General features: G+C 39.1%; 1 protein-coding gene and 1 long non-coding RNA gene across 2 annotated transcripts; both read left to right on the top strand.

Moving 5' to 3' along the window:
• Positions 1-1,044: 1,044 nt before the first annotated feature.
• On the top strand, positions 1,045-3,026 carry LOC306899754. Its single transcript, XR_013787222.1, has 7 exons — positions 1,045-1,165; positions 1,569-1,613; positions 1,706-1,780; positions 1,863-1,931; positions 2,016-2,099; positions 2,250-2,467; positions 2,589-3,026. It is a non-coding gene; the product is annotated as an uncharacterized lncRNA (long non-coding RNA).
• Positions 3,027-6,624: 3,598 nt separating this feature from the next.
• Positions 6,625-16,103, top strand: LOC306891406 (E3 ubiquitin-protein ligase TRIM21-like). The gene is made up of 7 exons (XM_079451635.1): positions 6,625-6,667; positions 11,600-12,177; positions 12,393-12,488; positions 12,587-12,820; positions 13,394-13,535; positions 13,832-13,858; positions 13,948-16,103. Exons 2-7 carry the CDS (start codon positions 11,623-11,625, stop codon positions 14,469-14,471), a joined length of 1,578 nt encoding a protein of 525 aa, XP_079307761.1. The 5' UTR covers positions 6,625-6,667; positions 11,600-11,622; the 3' UTR covers positions 14,472-16,103.
• Positions 16,104-17,433: the final 1,330 nt, after the last annotated feature.

Below are 17,433 nucleotides of genomic sequence, written 5' to 3'. Positions count from 1 at the left end.
ACGCAATTAAAAACAATTACAAACATGATAACATTATACAAAAAAACACGATTTTAGGCGCCATCATCATTGTTCAGCATGTGGTAGTCATTAAAATATATATTAATTTACATTACAATAATAAAAAAAGGTCTACATTGAAATTGTGCTGTTCAGTTTTTACAGATTTGATAAATAAGTTAAAGTATTCAAATGTGAAATAAGAACGTACGCCATATGCCACCAGTTTATTAACATGCTACTTTAGCATTTTTCATTCATACATTATTTTGAAATTTTCAAACAGTTGCCCCGCCTCTTACGTCTTAATCTTCTCGCTTTCCCAGCTAGCAAAAAATATCGGCAAGACTTCTTTTTGCCGCCAGCCCTAAGCTGTCGGCTATAGGTGCGTCTCGCTGGCGGGGATGAAGCGTTTGCCGCCGAATACGTCACTCCCATTTCTTGCGAGATGCCGCCGGCATGCAGCCGGCGGCCCGACTGCTTCATTTTCTCTGGCGGTTGCCTCCGTCTATTGGACTGCGGCGGGCTGGCGGCAAGCCGCTTTGAAATTTTCTCAAAATCGACCATGTGCAGGAGTTAGAGTAAAACTGACAGCATTTTAACTACCTTTCACACTTAAAGTGGTTATAAAATCATAATAGCCTAGATGTTAATTATATCCAACAGGCTATAGTTGTTTTGCTCCAAAGTCAGTAGGGTTTATAACAGATTCTTGACTATGATTCCATTAAAGTAAGGTTTAGAAAATGACATTTAAATTACTTTGAAACTCTGAAGCGAGTACAGTAATATATGTAAAATATATCGAATTATTTTATGCACTTAGGTGAACATTTTTACATTTCTTTGATTTATGCACTGACTGGAAATGTCGTTTATGTCTCATTTTTTTCCGACCTCGATTTTTAATGTATTTGACCTTTAACAAGTGTAAGGGATTAATTTGCAATTGCGACCTGTACAAATTAATTGTTAAGAAAGTTAAAGCACATAAAACGAAGTACCTCCACCGGTCGAAAGGGGCAGCAGACGAAGTTACCGGTTACATTTCTCTGTCTGTGTTGCTTGTGTGCAAATCCTGGAAGATCACTCGTCACACGTTTTTGTTTGAAAAGAGGATCAAGATACAGATTTCAGATAATTGTCATCGACTACGATCGTTTAAGTAAGTACATGTTCATTTTGTACGTTGTTTTTGTTTATCTTTATAAAATCTCTAGTCATCTTTGTTTTTGCCTAACTAGTCGAGCTAAATTAGCGTTGTTTATAAAGTTGTCGCTATAACTATTAACTTTCTGAAATAGCTACTTGGTTTCTTCCAGGCGTTGAGTTTTTTTTCTGTTACAAAAGTAACGATGTCTATATTATTTTGTTTGTATGAACAAGTATGCTTTTAATCCACTAGCTAAAGTTGCTAGCAAGTGTTAGCTAACACATGCGGTTTTGCCTTTGTTACAGTACACATTGAGGTTAAGCAATGTTGTTAGTAAAACTTAATTTGCTGTATGCTGCTAATCCTGTAGCTAAAATGGCATTAACAATGTGGTTTTGTTCACGGTTTCTTTCAGATAACTTGACCAGAGCATAACCTGTTATGGGTGAAAACGCTGGAGGTATGTAATACCTTGTGCTAAACTTAAGTCCAATTCATTAAATGTATGCTATAACTTCAAACATATTTTTACATGTCATTGATTATCAATAGGAGAAAGTCGTCGCTCTGTTATAGGCCCCTTTCCCCTGGCATCTCGTGTACAGCATGAAGTTTTCAGCTACGAAGGTATATTGTAGGCCTCTGTCTTAGTGTGCATATTAAAAATAGTGCCTTAAGTTGTTGTTTAAAAAAATATATATATGTGTAGATTTTCAGACTCCAGAATGAGAACCAAGCCCTGAGGGAGGAGAACCAAGCCCGGGGGATGCACAAGCAGGTGAGAACATGCACTCTTTCTTAAATTTAACTTTTTTTGTCTGTGATGTAGGTCCAAAATTGTCATATGCCTTTCATTTTGTAGCTTCGGATGACAGCGGCTCGCTTCAAGAGCAGGTGAAGCAAGTTGGGACAATGCTGAAGACGTTTGCTAGCACTGGGCAATCAGGTACAACTCGCAAACAACACCTGTGGTTGTTGATTTAATTCCCATTGGGGCCACCTGTACATGTTGTAGACCTAGATATAAATGTCATAGTTCAGTAGTTGATGAACCAGGACTGACTACTTTATTATTTTATTCTGGGAACCCCTGTAGGTGCAGATCAGACCCTAATGCTGCGACGTCTTGGAGAGTTTGGTGATGTTGTGCGTAGCATAGACAACAAAATGGACACTATGCTGCAACATTTCAGTGCCAATGTGTCTGTTGGAGAGATATCCCTGCCAGGGTGTAACTCCCCCTAGACACCCAGGAAGATTTTGGTGTTGCTTGACAACACTTTGAGGCAGGATAAAGAGCTCCAGGAACGACTGGTAAATTTGCTAATTTCGCTGTAGGGTAATCTAAAAAGTAAAATTAAGATTGTACACTGCATGTCACATTTATGTATGAGAAACTTCAGAGAAATTTAATTTGTAACACTTGGATTTTCAGCATCGGTTTTTGGCAATCAAATGTGGGAGGGACCTAAAGACAACCGTGTGGCGAAGGCTTCAGAGTATCTTCTCTAATCACCTTTCCATTAATACAACCTGGACCGGTGTAGAGAATAAAACATGTTTTAGAGACCTGTTCCTGAAGACCATTGTACCTTACTATCCTTTTGTTAGAAATTACTTGTAAATGTGATGTTATACCTCAAATTATTTGGTGCCAAATATCCGCATTACTTGATATATTTACTGGTAGCCTAATTATTTTCATCCCAGAGCTGACCTCTTTAAATTAACAATTATTGTAAGTGTTCTAATTTGACTGTAATGTTTTTTTACCAACATGGTTTTTGTAAACCTGCATGTTCTTTAGTACTTACATTTCAGTGCTCTACACAGTTACTGTACTTTGAAATGTGGAATTAAAACGCCAAATGGGAAATTTACTGGTTTGATGATTCATTCTTTATAAACTGCACGCTAGAAATATATAAGTATTATATATATATATATATATATATATATATATATATATACACAATAAGCGGCGGCAAAACGCACGAAAATAGCCGACGGGCCGCGGAAGAGCCGCCTGCAATATAACGGCGGCTGAACGGCGGTTGGCACGCGGGCCATCCGCGGAACGAAGGCGGTAGAACGCCGGCTGCCGCTTTTAAATAGCGGCTGCCGCCGGCGGGGCGCCGTCAGACGCGTTTGCATTTACGCCTTTCTGACGCTTCTACTGCCGCCGGAGGACCGCCGGTGGGCCGTCGACTCATTGCTATCTGGGTTCTATTCGAATCCATAGTACAGCGCTGTGGAGGCGGCCAGGTACGTTTTGCTTTGCGAATAACCCATCGTGTGTTGGAAAACGGCGTGTGCTACAGCTGCTTTGCCGATTGCGAAACTTGATCGGGAAACTGTTTGCCAGAATATACCCTGACCGCACAGCTCTTCACTCCGTTACACATAGCTGGAGCAGGGGCAAGCATGACCAGTTTTTTGTCTTCTATAGCCACAGTGCTCGGTTCTCATATCCTCATAACTTTCAAAGCCAGTTTATTAAATATATCAAGCATTTCCCAGTCAGGCATCCTACAAGCAAGAGCATTTAAACTCACCGGACTGAAGGATGTTTTTATATTTTATTTTCAGCTGCTGCCATGTTCTTTTTATTGCAGAAGGATTGCACCTACATGACAAAAATCGAAGGTATATATGTGTTTATATATATATATATCTTACATGTAAATGTGTATATATACACATATATATAGTGCCTCCAATTCGACTGCGAGAAATAAACGGAACGCTTTTTGTCACGTGGCGTTGCCATGGTGAATCATGTTATCTTCGCTCAATTGATGATGGCTTTTTAAAGCCGCGATGAACACGCGTAACCTTGAGTGAACTTACTCAGAGTGGATTGAACTGATTGAAACCAGCTGTTCTGAAACAGAAAACTCAGAGTAGCGATTATCTGAGTAAATCAACTCAGTTCATATTTTAACTCAGTGTTGCTTGAACCTCCTTATTGAAACGGGTCCCTGGATGTTGTCCACATACAAATTGAAAAAAGACAAGCGTAAATGCGCTTCTGATCGGAATGTTTTTGGATCTCAGTGTAATGTTAACTCAATCAAGCCAGTTCATCTATATTACCGGTACAAATTCACAAAAAAACAGCACACTATCCTTATTCTATCGTCTGTCCGAAGCCTGTCAGACTGCAAGAGATGTCACGTGCATTTGACACCTGCACTCTTTTGCGCACTCTACACCATTTTCAATAGACAAGCACAAGACCATCTTGTGGTCATTTCCGTAAGTTTAAATATAAATGTTTTGTCCATGTATGACAGTATATTATTTCATTTAAAAAGCCAGTGAGTGGCATTTGGAGCAGTCAAGTGAGCTGCTTGGGTCGGATCAGCTGCTCAAAGTACTCTGAAACATCTTGGTCCTCCATGCAGAGGCCATTGACAAATAAGGCAGAATTTTCTGACAAAATTGCAGCTCTGGAACCCCTACAGTTTTTCCTCACTGAAATTCACAGGCATTTTCTGAGAATTTACAAGTCTCATGAAAGACACATACTGTAAGTAGTGTCTTGCTAACAGCTTTGTATTACGGTTCGTCTGTGGTCAAGACACATACATACCGGCTTTGAAACTCCTTTGCCCACCATGACAGCTGTATGTATGGACATCATATGGTTCATATGCGAGAAAGACACAACACAACCCATCTAACCTGTCAGTGGTTAAATTGACAATTCTCTCACGATTGCAAATGGTTGGAAACATTTAGGGTGTTGTAGGTACTTAAAAAAGTATGTGTCGCTGGCCTAGTGGTTTTTGGATATTTTACTTCAAAAGTTAAGAACTGTACCTTTAATTCAAATAGTCAAGATATAGTTTGGAAAGTGTTTGTGAGCCTGAGCGCTCTAGGACCCTGGGCTTAGTGACGTAGGATGAAATGTATGAATTTGGCCACTTGAAATAAAACGACAGAGCAAGAATACGACTGCAAAATAGTTTTTTTCCAGATGCAGCGTACAATATTAACTGCAATATGACATTCAGTCATTCTGAACAAATCAATTAGAAGACTGTATTAACCACTATGTTGTTGAACCAACGTGGTTCAAACAGCAGATGAGCGACAAGGTTATTTCTGGGAAAGTCGTGGGTAGCTAGTTCAAACGATGCGTCTTTCTATGGTGGTTGACAAGCAATGTGGTGGTGTTCAGGAAAAATGAACCCAGCATGATCGGAGGAGGCTCAAACACGAGAAAACGCAGTTTATATGAATGCCTGATGTATGAAAACAAACGGTGAGGGTATCAGTAAAGATATTGAAAATCAATTTGATAATGTCATGATTCTGCCTTCTCTTGTCTTGATTTTCTGGTCTAGGGGCAGAATCATGACAGACCCACGTGTTTTATGTGGAGAGAAACATTATTGTCAATCAGGACATAATATGCGTTCTCTCCTGTCTCGTCATTTGGCCCCGCCCCTCTCGTTTCTAGTATAGCTTTCCTCCTGTGTCTCATTACCCACACCTGCCCATCGTTATCTCCTTTGTTAGTCTCCCTATATATATACCCTCTTGTCTATTGTCTTGTGCTCGTTTGTTGTACATGTTTCCTTGCTTGTACCTGTACCGTCGTTCTTGTTTATATTAATGGTCCCTTGCATTTTGAAGTTCCTTGTTTTTGTTCCTGTTTATTTATACCCCCTTGTGGGAAACCTTTATTTGTAGTTTGCATTTATTATTTATTAAATCCTGTTTTACCCCGTATTGCTGCCTGCGCTTGAGTTCTTCACTACCTGTTCCGTGACAGATAAGCGACTGGATGAAACAAATCGTTCACTTCGTAGGACGAAATACGGCCCTTTCGTGGGAACTGACATTGTCGTTTACACTACCAGAGAAAGCAGTTATAGCATAATGACTCTGGCGTGTCGTTTGTCCAATTGGGACGGAATATGGGATCAACTTCTCTTTAAATATGTTGTGTCCGCCTCGGTACCAACGAAAACCTTTAAGTTTCTCCGTTTAGGAATCCTTTTGTGTAAACGACCAGTTTTGGAGGACGACTAGCGTGTAGTTACTGAGCTACAGGAAAGCTACTAATATAGGAAATACTAATTATATTAAAAGTGAGGTGGTGTTACATCATGCTGTATTTTTGTGTGACCAACAGACAAAATATAAACATCTTTTTTTAGAGTTTGGATATATTGATAATGAGCCTCCTGCTGCGGATGAGCTAAAAGAAACAAAAGCTTTGAAACACAGACTAGATGGTTTTCAGAAATTAAAATGTAATGTAATTTTGTACATTGATGTTAAAATGACGGAAGTTGTCTAAAGATAAGCAGGTATTGTTGATCGGGGGTGGAAACACGCCTAAAAAACCTGACCTGAAATATGCAAACCACTGTGGATAGTCAGCCAATGGCGTTTGTGCTGGTGAATGAAAGTTAAAATTGGGCTGGTTACTGCGAGGAAATGAAACTAAGAGAGACAGATACAGCATACACTGAAGAGAAGATTCACTTCTTTGAAAGGGTAAGTCTGATGTCTTATAGGTGACTTTTACTGAAGTACATAATAAATGAGATATGTAAAAGAATCAACAGGTCTTCATTCCCTGGACTGCTGTGTCAAATGGTCAAACTTAATCTCTAAAACGGATGGACTGATTTAAATCTTCAGTAAATGTTCCAAATATCTTTCTCTGTATTCATCTGAACAAAGAAATTTAAAACAGATTTGGAACAACATGATGGAATATCTTCGGTATTCCGAGATAAGTCGTTATGTTTCGTTAATATCTCGTTATTTTGAAGCAATAAGATGTCGTTTCATGATAAACTCTCATTATTTAAAGGTAATACTGATATATATTGCAGGAGTGATTGACAGCACAACTCACTTTCTATTTCACTTATGAAAATGTGGATCAACCCAGTGCAAGTGGTTGAAGTCAGGATATGATCGTATTCCACCTTACCTTGCACAATATAAGCAACTTGTTGTGTACAGACCACTTTACACAATAGTAAAAAAGCATTGTTATTTATCTTAAATATATAATTTAACCTTCAAGATGGTCATAAGACATTTCGATAAGTTATAAATGTTCTGTTTGTTGTATTTTATTAACACTGTCGTGTAGTGTTCTAGAACAGCATTGGATCAGTGTTGTTTATGTTTTGTGACATAGTCTAATATAGTTTTATGATGAACAAATATGTTATGATCAAATTAATCTTAATTTTAGCTTGCCTTAAATCAAATGCAAAATAACTCACTAAGCCATTGGTTTCATAATGCTAAGATAATGTTTAGATACAAAAACCTGGCAAATGATTATTTGTCACTAACATTTGCCCATATTTAATTCTAGTGCTAATGCTTTCCATAATGTGCACATAGGAAACAGGAGACAAGGAACAAAACATAGTAAAAGAATACCATAATAAATATAAATAGGAAATTTAAAATACAACATTATTGCATTTGTACGTACTGTATAGATATTCAGTTGATATTTAACATTGTGAACAGCTGTGTCAATAGGATTGTAAAGCTGCTGTATTCATAGTTATATTAAGAAACTTTGTGTCTTGAAATATCTTTAAAGCAGGCTCAACCGGAAGTAACAAGTTCTTTTCTGGCACATAACTGATAATAAGATTGCAAAAGGTTACTAGGACAGAATATTAGGCTGTGTTTACATTTGTCATTAACATACAACCTTATCTGGATGTTGTCCACATACAAATTGAAAAAAGACAAGCGTAAATGCGCTTTTGATCGGAATGTTATCGGATCTCAGTGTTATGTTAACTCAATCCAGCCAGTTCATCTATATTTACCGGTACAAATTCACAAAAACCAGCCCGCTATCATTATTCTCTAGTCCGTCCGAAGCCTGTCAAACTGCTGGAGAAGGGTCTGGCGGCACTTGCACTCTCAGACACCTTTGCTTCCTATGCAAGAGATGTCACGTGCATTCGACACCTGCACTCTTCGCGCACTGCTTGCGAGCCACAGCATTTTCAATAGACAAGCACAAGATCATCTTGCGGTCATTGCCGTAAATTTAAATATAAATGTTTTGTCCATTCATTCATTCATTCATTTTCTACCGCTTATCCGGGGCCGGGTCGCGGGGGCAGCAGTCTAAGCAGAGATGCCCAGACATCCCTCACCCTAGACACTTCCTCCAGCTCTTCCGGGGGGACACCGAGGCGTTCCCAGGCCAGCCGGGAGACATAGTCCCACCAGTGTGTCCTAGGTCTTCCCCGGGGTCTCCTCCCGGTCGGACGGGCCCGGAGCACCTTCCGGGGAAGGCGTCCAGTAGGCATCCGTAACAGATGCCCAACCCACCTCAGCTGACCCCTCTCGATGTGGAGGAGCAGCGGATCTACTCCGAGCTCCTCCCGGGTGACCGAGCTTCTCACCCTATCTCTAAGGGATCGCCCAGCCACCCTGCGGAGGAAGCTCATTTCAGCCGCCTGTATCCGGGATCTTGTCCTTTCGGTCATGACCCAAAGCTCATGACCATAGGTGAGAGTAGGAACGTAGATTGACCGGTAAATTGAGAGCTTCGCCTTGTGGCTCAGCTCTTTCTTCACCACGACGGACCGGTACATCGACCGCATTACTGCAGAAGCTGCACCGATCCGTCTGTCAATCTCCCGTTCCATCCTTCCCTCACTCGTGAACAAGACCCCGAGATACTTAAACTCCTCCACTTGAGGAAGGAACTCTCCACCAACCTGAAGTGGGCAAGCCACCCTTTTCCGACTGAGGACCATGGCCTCGGATTTGGAGGTACTGATTTTCATTCCAGCCGCTTCACACTCTGCTGTAAACCGTCCCAGTGCATGCTGAAGGTCCTGGTTTGAAGGGGCCAACACGACAACATCATCCGCAAATAGCAGAGACGAGATCGTGTCGTCCCCAAACCTGACACCCTCCGGCCCCTGGCTGCGCCTAGAAATTTTGTCCATAAAAATTACGAACAGAACCGGTGACAAAGGGCAGCCCTGCCGGAGTCCGACATGCACTGGGAACAAGTCCGACTTACTGCCGGCAATGCGAACCAAGCTCCTGCTCCGGCCGTACAGGGACCTGACAGCCCTTAGCAAAGGACCACAGACCCCATACTCCCGAAGCACCCTCCACAGGATGCCACGAGGGACACAGTCGAATGCCTTCTCCAAATCCACAAAACACATGTGGATTGGTTGAGCAAACTCCCATTTTGTCCATGTATGACAGTATATTATTTCATTTAAAAAGCCAGTGAGTGGCATTTGGAGCAGTCAAGTGAGCTGCTTGGGTCGGTTCAGCTGCTCAAAGTACTCTGCATGAAGGACCAAGATGTTTTACAGGCCATTGACAAATTACAGAAGGCTAAATTTTTAGGACAAAATTGCAGCTCTGGAACCCCTACAGTTTTTCCTCACTGAAATTCACAGGCATTTTCTGAGAATTTACAAGTCTCATGAAAGACACATACTGTAAGTAGTGTCTTGCTAACAGCTTTGTATTACGGTTCGTCTGTGGTCAAGACACTTATATACGAGCTTTGAAACTCCTTTGCCAACCATGACAGCTGTATGTATGGACATCATATGGTTCATATGCGAGAAAGACACAACACAAACACAACCCATCTAATCTGTCACTGGTTAAATTGACAATTTCCTCATGATTGCAAATGGTTGGAAACATTTAGGGTGTTGTAGGTACTTAACAAAATATGTGTCGCTGGCCTAGTGGTTTTTGGATATTTTACTTCAAAAGTAAAGAACTGTACCTTTAATTCAAATAGTCAAGATATAGTTTGGAAAGTGTTTGTGAGCCTGAGCGCTCTAGGACCCTGGGCTTAGTGACGTAGGATGAAATGTATGAATTTGGCCACTAGAAATAAAACGACAGAGCAAGAATACGACAGCAACATTTTTTTTTTCCAGATGCAGCGTACAATATTAACTGCAATATGACATTCAGTCATTCTGAACAAATCAATTAGAAGACTGTATTAACCACTATGTTGTTGAACCAACGTGGTGAGCGACAAGGTTATTTCTGGGAAACAGTCGTGGGTAGCTAGTTCAAACGATGCGTCTTACTATGGTGGTTGACCAGCAATGTGGTGTTCAGAAAAATTAACCCAGCAGGATTGGCGGAGGCCCAAACACGAGAACACGCAGCTTATATGAACGCCTTATGTATGAAAACGAACGGTGATGGTATCATCAAAGACATCGAAAATCTATTTGATAAGCGACTGGATGAAGTAGTTATTTTTAATGTCACGTGAGTGAGCTGTTGTGTTTACTATGGCAGTGCTACTGAAAAATATTGAGTGAAGGTGGTAAGGCGATTTAACCATTTATTGGGTTTGCTCGGGATGTGATAGGATGGAGGACGTAATGGCTAAAGGCTGGCAGCTGCGTAAGGATTTGCATGTGCTCCTCCCAAACATTGTTAATAAAACATCTTTAAGGTCACTAATCGTTTTAATAACTCCCGATTGGTAGTAAAAACAATTGTAGCCTGTATCTGATTCTGACCGTGGTCCACTGTCTCGATCTCAACATGACTGTGTCAACATTGAAAAAACAATTGTCTGAAGATCCGATCTGCCTGTTCAGATCACAGAGACCCCACGTTAATGACAAATATAAACGCAGTCTTATTCTAATTCTTATTGTTTGCTGTGCTAATGGTAGGGGTTGTTTTCCTATTATTATTGTTAATGCAGTGACTTATAAATTGCAGTAATCCTCATGTTTTGGATTTTGTGTTACTGCCAAGCTTGGTAGCACTTTGCTCCGCCCACATAATCAAGAGCCAATCAGGACGTGCAAATGGACTATTAGTGGCACCTGTGCCCAGAGTCTTTTCACTTTGTTTGGTGGACCATGTAGGGGACTGTGGTGTTTTTCCTTCTGTGTTTCTGTGTACGTGCATGATTATGTGATGTTAAGATTGTTTTATGTCTAAATTGGAAGAATTATTTGCCTGTTCCATTATTTCCAAGTTTGTTTTGTACATTTGATATTCTTTAGATGTCTTTGGGGTGTCCATGTACTGAATACTTCTTTGTGGTATTTCTTATTCTCTTTAGAGACCACACACACATTAATAAACACAATATGTGCTGTAATGTAATATGTAATAGAGCGTACAACTTCATCTGACTAGACTAGATTTGTTCTCAGTGACAATCCCATTGGTTTCAAGCCAGTTATCAATGAATTCCTGAAATTCTACAGAATATTCACATAAAGCATATTTTGGAATATTTTGTATCAGTAATCCTCTATAAATTGAAATGCTTCTCGGTTTGAAATGAAGTATTTTTTGACATTTTGCAGGTACATGTGAAAAATATAAAATGCATTGTTTTAAAACACGTCTCCAACACGTTTTATTTACACAAGCCACTATTATTAATATTATTATTCAAATCCTCAGGTGTAAACTCAGACCTAATCACCATGGCTACAGCTGTAGATATCCCTCACAACCTTCAGTGTCCCATCTGTAACAACCTGTTTAAAGATCCGGTCACCACTGGCTGTGGACACAGCTTTTGCCAGCGCTGTCTGTACAAGCACATATTCAAGAGTGGTCAACAATGCCCTCACTGTAAGGAGCCTGTCCCCACCAAACCCAGCGTGAACGCTGCTCTCAAAAACCTTCTGCAAGAGTTTCACCAGGTGAAGATGGCCGATATGAGTCTCTGCACGGGAGAGAGAGGTGAGATCCCCTGCAACGTCTGTGAGAAAAACCGACCGTTCAAAGCTGTGAAGTCCTGCTTGACCTGTTTGCTCTCGTACTGTGAGCGCCATCTGAAGGGCCATCAGTCTTTGGAGAGCCACAGGTTTCATAAACTGGTGAGTCCGGTGGAGAGACTGGAAGAGATGGCGTGTCGTGTCCACGGCAGACCTCTGGAGCTCTACTGCAAACTGGACAAGCGCTTGATCTGCACCTTATGTGTGATGAACGGTGAAGATGTCATATCTGTGGAGAAAGAGAGAAAGAGGAGAGAGGTATAAACCTTTTATAGAAATGTCCACATGTGAATATTGAATTTATCCGGTTTTAATGAAATTATAATTTAAAGTAAATTCAAGTAAAATAAAAAGCCTAATCTACTGTATAAAATACAATCAGCACAAATGTGGCTCTAACACTGCTTGGTTACATTCTGATGGGGCTTTTAAACTGTATCGATGTACTCAGACAGTTTGGTGTGTTTCTGCAGGCCGAAGAGCAAAATACTATTGAAGGATTGAAAAGCATGATAAACCAGAATGAAAACAAACTTCAGGAACTTCAAAACATTGTCACAAAATACCAGGTTAGTGTATTTCTTTGAAATTCATATATATATATTTATATTTCTGAGAGTGAATCTATAAACAGACACAGAATGATCAGTCACTTCTCTTCTCACAGGTTCAGATAGACAGAGAGCAGAGTGAGATAAAGGGGGTATTTGTTGAAGTGATGGATGTTGTGAGGAGAGCTGAGGAGGAGCTGCTGACTCCTCTGGAGGATGGAAGAAGATGTCTTGAGAAGGAGATGGCAAAGAAAACCCAGCAAATACAAAAGGAAATCCTGAGGTATAAAGAAATCATCGATCACTTGAACCAAAATAAGAAAGAGGAAGATGACATCGTCTTTCTCCAGGTCAGTGACTATTTCTGAATTCTGTCATTTGTTGGATTTGTTTTGGTAGAGGCTGCTGGAAGGTGAATTAATGAAATGGAAAGACCCCTGTTGTTTCTTTGCTTCTTTATTATTTTTTTTCATTACTCATTGACTTGTGCGCCTTACTTCTTTTATTTATGAATGCAATTGCAAATGTATTTTGTTTATATTCAGTGAAAAAAAAGAATATATACAGTTGAATCAAGGTTCAACTGACGAATTAACTGTAGAAAATAACTTGTCTGTTCAAAATCTTATCAAAACATCAATAAGAGCTTTTTACATGGCAAATGACCCTGTTATAAGGGGGATAATCGACAGCTAGCTTCTGCATCGTGTCTGGTGTTTCTTTACCTCCACATAAACATCCTTTAATCCACAGCTAGCTTCTGCATAGTGTCTGGTGTTTCTTCACCTCCACATAAACATCCTTTAATCCACAGCTAGCCATATATTATCCCATACTAATGCACTATTCATGTAAGAATTAAAAAAGGAATAATATAAACATGTAAAATCTGTAATGTTGTGATGATTTTGTCTCTCTTTCAGTCACATCCTTCTGAATCTGATGAAGTCAAACATGATTTTACAGTTTCTATTGACACTGAGCTGAAGTTTCGCTCCATGAGAAATATAAACTCAACAACATTGGCTTCTATTAGGACTCTGCTGGAGAAGCTTTGCCCTTCTGGTGAGATTTGATGTTTTTGAGTAGTGATGTAATGAGTGGGGTTACTAAAGCAAGCACCACTGATAGTATCATGACATTTTCAAAGTACCTCCCAGAAACACATAATGAAAAATATTAATATACAATTCAGCCAAAACATTATGACTACCGGCCATATGCAGACAATATTCATTTTTTCTGCGGCGGCTCATGATGTTTTGGCTGATCAGTGTATATATAGTGTAAAATACCATCTGATCATTAATAACATCACTGTGCCACTGTAAGAATAAAGTCTTTTAACTTTTTGGTTTCAGAAATGAGAAGAATTCAGAGGTTTTCAGGTATGTATAAGAAGAACATATTGATGAACTGCTACATTGGTTTATTAAGCTCTCAAGAACTCCACAGTGAGATATTTCTCTTTACACAGTGGATGTGATTCTGGATGCAGACACCGCACATCCAAGTCTGGAAGTGTCTCAGGATGGCAAAACCGTGAGAGTTAAAGAAAACATTCACGAAAATTTCGATCTTGTGGGTGGAATCCTGGGAAAGCTTAAGATTACATCTGGAAGAGCATTCTGGGTAGTGGAGGTGGGGGAGAAAACGAGTTGGGAACTTGGTGTAGTAAGAGAAAATGCAAATAGGAGAGGTAAAGTCTTCTACAAGCCCAAAGAGGGTTACTGGGCCATCGTGCTCTGCGGTTCAAACCTATATGGAGCTTTTGAAGATCCTCCTATTCAGCTTCATCTCTCCACCAAACCCCTGAAGGTGGGAGTGTTTGTCGACTATGAGGATGCTTTCGTCTCGTTCTATAATATGGACAATCGGTCACATATCTACACTTTCACTCAGTGCGACTTTAATGAAACGCTCTGTCCATATTTTAACCCTCATCACAAAAAAGATGGTAAGAATTCCCAACCATTGATCATATGTCCTGTCAACGCATAGTACAGCTACTAAATAATGATGTCATATGTGCTGTGGGCATTACCCCGCCCGCACACACACACACACACACACACACACAGAACAATTAAGAGACCATTTCACAGATCTTTTTTAATATACTATTTATAGGTATATGCATGTGTTTAGGTAAAATTATAATTTGTGTTTAATTCGGTGAACTACTAACAATATTAATCCTAAATTTCAAATATAAATATTGTTTATTTTTGCACGTATTTGCTGAAAATTTGAACTGGAGAACAGGTCGAAAATACCACAGAAAGATGCTCTGTATATTTCCAAGAAAACAAGTTCATATTCACTTTTAAGAAATACAACAGTAATATTTGTACATGCATTTAGGAAAAGTTCCCAAAAAAAGTTCATGTTTTTGTCATGCTCAGTTTTTCACTTTTACTGTTGCATGGCTTTGTCACTCATGAGGGTTTGATTTAGTTGAAATTCAACAGACACTGGACTGGAATGGCCTCTTTTGTAATGAAAATCTGGTGCGGTCTCTTCATTTTTTCTGTGGCTGTGTATGTGTACCTATATATAGATACTTTATATATGCGTATATATTAGTGCGTAGTAAGTGGGTTACTATCTTTTTTGTTTAAGTATTTTTTTTATCTGTGTTACTTTATGAAAACAATTTAAAAAGGACACATTTGTATCTTATCAAATATTTACACCAAGTTGTTGACTTTATTGAGTGGGTGTCAGAACAGGATAAGGTTTTAAAATAGGGGTTAAAATCATGAAAAACTTTTATACTGACATATATTATAAATGTACAAACATATAAAACCGCACATTTGAAACCTCATTTATAACTTTTGTTACTGCATGGTTCTTTTTTACCTGTACATCTTACTCCCATTGTGAGTATGAGAATTACAGGAAAAGTGAGAAGTTTAAGGCATGAATATACGATTATTACTGAATGGAACCTTATGTTAGTAGTTTTGGTATTTTTATTAAACTTTACATTATTTTGAGATATTTTAATTTCTACATTGCACGCTATTAAGCACCATAGTTTATGCAGTTTAAATGTATAATAAATGTTAAGCAAATAATGTTTAAATTACATTTTAATACTAGATATATATCTGGAGCCACTAGATGTGGAAAAAATCATTGAAATCACCAGCAAGATGTAGATATATTTCAAACATCCCTTTATGAATAATTATTGATCTTATCTCATGTCTCTGCAATGAGTGACACTTAATATGAATATCTTTTATATATATTTTCAACAAAGTAACTTTCATTTTCCAGACTAAAGCACTTTTGTACTCCAAAGTTTTAAAAACCCCAAGTTTCAAACCGCATCCAAACCTTATGTTGTTCCTGTAGTCACCTTATCCTGAAGACCAGGGCCGTAGCTAAGGATTTCTGTGCCCCCTGAAAAGATTTTAGGTGGGCCCCACCGCCCGCCAACTGGTAGTGGGAATATCATTCATTAATATCATTTTGATCCAGTCTATTTCCAGGTAACATAAGATGGTAATGTTGTTGTAAACCTTTTTTTGTGTAAGTTCAATTTTAATAAATGTTATATGAACTTATGAAACATTGTCTTGAATAAATGCATGAAATAAAATGAAATATCACTGGTAATCTACAGTTTCTGTGTCTGAAACTTTGTATATAGCTTTTTAAATATATCTTTGTAAATATCAATGGCACCGATGTGTCCGGCATATCTAGAAGGGCAGAGCTTTTGTAGGGGGAATTCTGAAGGGAGTATTGGCAGTTATTGCTAATGTTGCGGACCAAGAACAGACAATTTTGTTTATCAAACACATGAGGGAACCTTGAGCAAAAGTTGCGTCATTTTAACAACTAAACGCGTCGTTTTCAATGACTGCATGCGTTTTTGCAGAACCAGAAAATGTATTACAATACCCAACCCTACTCATTATACAGTGGTATGCAAAAGTTTGGGCACCCCTTAGGAAAATCACTGCATCAGATTGTCACTTGCTGAGTTCTTGAAGCCGCAACTTCATTTTAACACATGTTATACCTTATGGAAACAGAAACATCTCAGTAGTGAAATAATTTTTATTGGTCCAACAGATTTTTTTGTGTGCATTTAAACAAAAACAGGCATGTGCATACATTTGGGCCCCCCAAAGAAATAATTCCATTAATATTTAGTAACGTTGTGGTTAGAGCATTGGGCTTGTGATCAGAAGGTCGCCAGCTGAATCTCAGTGCCAGCAGTTCATGACTGAAGTGCCCTTGAGCAAGGCTCCTTACCCCTGATTGCTCTGCAGTAATGTGCCACTGTAAAAAAAACTTTGGATAAAAGCGTCTGCCAAATGAATAAATGTAAATCTTAGTCTCATCTGACCACAGTATTTTTAGATGAGGGGTAAGTTAACCTTGCTTTCTGGTATACGCCCCAGCAAATCATGAAAACATCTTCATCAGTTTGACAACTCATTCACTGCAAATATGCACAACACAAACAAATACTTACATTAACAATGCATAGGCCTACAATAGACGGAGAGAAAAACACGTTGAGCAGAAACTGCCTCGGAACATAAAGACACTAGAGAAAACCGTGAGTGTCACATGACGAGAGCTTGTGTTCACACTGTTCACTTGTGTTACAGGTGTCGATTTAAAACCTTTATGACTTTCCTTTGCCCGCAGAACACACAAGAAGACACAATAGAAGTAAAAAGACTGCAGTTCGGTTACCAACTTCCTTCAAAATATCTTATTTTGTGTTCTGCAGAAGAAAGAAATTCATAAAGCAATTGAAGACAGAATTTTCACCTTTCTTGCACAATATTTGACATTTTACGTATGAAGGGATTTAAAAAATGCATTTGAACATTTAAAATAAGTTAAATATTGAAAGTTAATATTAAATAATATACATATGCAGGTATGGAACAGAAAGAGACTAAGCACAGGATCGTTAACTCTAGCTTTA

This window comes from Barbatula barbatula (assembly GCF_947034865.1).
Source record: "Barbatula barbatula genome assembly, chromosome: 1".
Lineage (NCBI taxonomy): Eukaryota > Metazoa > Chordata > Actinopteri > Cypriniformes > Nemacheilidae > Barbatula > Barbatula barbatula.
The sequence above is the reverse complement of the archived record's forward strand: the minus strand, read 5'-3'. Positions and strand labels throughout refer to the sequence as shown.